The sequence below is a fragment of the Cydia amplana genome, chromosome 3 (assembly GCF_948474715.1).
Source record: "Cydia amplana chromosome 3, ilCydAmpl1.1, whole genome shotgun sequence".
NCBI classification, from domain to species: domain Eukaryota; kingdom Metazoa; phylum Arthropoda; class Insecta; order Lepidoptera; family Tortricidae; genus Cydia; species Cydia amplana.
In genome coordinates, this window is record NC_086071.1 from 5,425,677 (window position 1) to 5,428,152 (window position 2,476).

Below are 2,476 nucleotides of genomic sequence, written 5' to 3' on the forward strand. Positions count from 1 at the left end.
ACTTTGATTATCGCCAATGTTCTGCCAATCTAGAGAAAATCACATAATAAAAATATACTTTCTATTGTATCCTTAGTTCTCCGGGTTTTTATTGGAATCATAAAACTATGCCTTTAATGCAGTTCGTACAACTTATGCGGGGCAGCTGGGCGTAATACTGTCTGTATCAATAATAAAATAATAATTATAGAATAGGTATATAAACGTAAATAAGCCGTGCGTAAGGAAGCCTGACGTCAGAGTCGGAGGATCATAATTCATAATTAAATAGGTACCTACATACGAGTATTAGGTGCTAACAAATTAAGTACCTAATAATATTTTTACAGCTGAGTACAGCTAGTACTCGGCTCCTGGAGTATATTTAAGTATGATGTTCTTTTGGAGAAAACAGTAAAAACTAATTTGCTACGTAAAAACACCTATTAATGAGATAATTTAATGACACACACAACATTTAATTGGCTATAAATATTGCTATAGAAAATGTATCTACCATGTACTTAGTTACAAATATTTGCTACCTACATTTTAATTATTAGACATACGGAAACGTTTAGGAATTACCCGTTACCCGTACTTCGTTTTATCATTAATAGGTGAACGAAACATGGAAGAACGAATTTATCGAAAATTTATCCTGTAAATGTCACCGACAACATTGGAGAGATTTTTTTCTATAATATACACAAAATATTTCTTGTTTATGTTTAATATTGTAAAAGGATACCAAAGTTCTTAATTAATGATAAAAAAAAAACAAATAATAATTATATCAACTATTATTCAATGGCACGCGTACAACGTCTAATACTTCGGGTCTTATTTTTGAAAGGGCACTCTGGAGTGCCCTTTCAAAAATAAGACCATACCTGGGTATGGTAAGAAAAAACTATAATAAATCTTCGTAGGGGAGTGAGGGGTCCCAAACCATTTTTTTGGCCAAGGTGCGCCCATATAAAGCGGCGCAGGGGCTCAAAGCAGTCATTCACTTGATCGCTCGCCGAACTATCGAAGCTCCGATAACTTCCAAACTTACCTGTTCCGTGTGTTCACGCTGTACGCTACGGTTTAGCATCACTTTAACATGGTCCACGAATTTCAAAAAAAAGTTGCGGATTACGGCCTCTACTCTTCATACATCAAGACCGAAACACCAAAAATGATACGCATCGCACCAGCGCCGGAGCTGAACTATTCAAATGTGGATATGCAAGATATTGAACCAAAAAAGTATAACTATAAAAACAACCCACACTCAGGCGCTCAGGCTGCTTCAATTGCGCGAAGAAACGCCAGGGAAAGGAATCGAGTGAAGCAAGTGAACGATGGATTTAATGCGCTGCGGAAGAGACTGCCAGCTGCCGTTATAGCTGCTCTGTCGGGCGGGGCACGCCGTGGTTCCGGAAAGAAACTAAGCAAAGTGGACACGCTCAGAATGGTGGTCGAATACATTAAGCACTTGCAACAAATTCTGGATGAAAGCGACGTCACTTTGGGTATCAAAAGAGATACGCCAACTACTTGTATGGAGCTACCCTACGAGGTTGATGAAGGTATTTTTGCGGGTCGTAACTCACCATATTCAGAGTCAGTGCCATCACCAGCCGGGTCGGATTGCTCTTCGGGTGTGTCGTCATCGTATTCTGGCAACGCTCCGTGTTCTGAGTACACCGCGCACCATCATCACGCCATAGAACAATTAAGTCCAATGGAAGAGGATGATCTGCTTGACGCAATTACCTGGTGGCAACAAAAGTAAAGTTTCTTTATTGTTAAAATAGATAATCAGATCTAGTCATATATGTAAGGAATAATGTATAATTATTTATTAATGTAAATAATAAGGCTGTGAATCTATGTATCAGTAATTGAAGTTGCCATTAGAAATTATAGAACTATAAAGTAGGTAGCCATTATTAAATCCTGAAAATGCGCAATGTTGCTTGAATTTATTGAGGTATTAACTACATATAAAATGTTGATTAAAATACTAAAAATATATCAAACAGTTTCTGACTTTTCTTTTAACCTTTCTTTAGGAACGAAAATTCTTCTCAAAGTTATTAAATAGGTTACAAAAAAACTCGTATGTACTCTATTGTAGGTACAGGTATTGTGTTTATGATTACAGTAGTAACCCTAAGGGCAACGAGATGATTATTATTATCAAAGTTGACAAAACACAGCTTAATTCCTTATGGTAATGGATTTTTGTTAACATCCAGAATCTAGAGCTAATAATAGGCGAATGTTGCCGAGGCCCAGAGGGCCTACCGCGAACCACGTTCGACGTGTTGCCTCCCTGTCACACTTACGTACGAACTTACAAGTGCGACAGAGAGGCAACACGTCGAACGTGTTTCGCGGTAAGCCCTCTGATTATTTTGGGATGCACAAAAGTTAAGCAAATAGCCCATATAGGTAATGAAACCGGGTCCTTAAACATTAGATTTAAATAACCTATGTACTTAGT

At 37.7% G+C, this 2,476-nt stretch overlaps 1 protein-coding gene across 1 annotated transcript; it reads left to right on the top strand.

Moving 5' to 3' along the window:
• The first annotated feature begins 881 nt into the window (after window positions 1–881).
• On the top strand, window positions 882–1,851 carry LOC134662897 (achaete-scute complex protein T3-like). Its single transcript, XM_063519203.1, has one exon. The coding sequence runs from the start codon at window positions 1,088–1,090 to the stop codon at window positions 1,760–1,762; it is 675 nt and encodes a 224-aa protein (XP_063375273.1). The 5' UTR covers window positions 882–1,087; the 3' UTR covers window positions 1,763–1,851.
• Window positions 1,852–2,476: the final 625 nt, after the last annotated feature.

Bases quoted from the DNA above. Each gene is read 5' to 3' on its own strand.
- LOC134662897 (XM_063519203.1), top strand. From the start codon at position 1,088: ATGGTCCACGAATTTCAAAAAAAAGTTGCGGATTACGGCCTCTACTCT.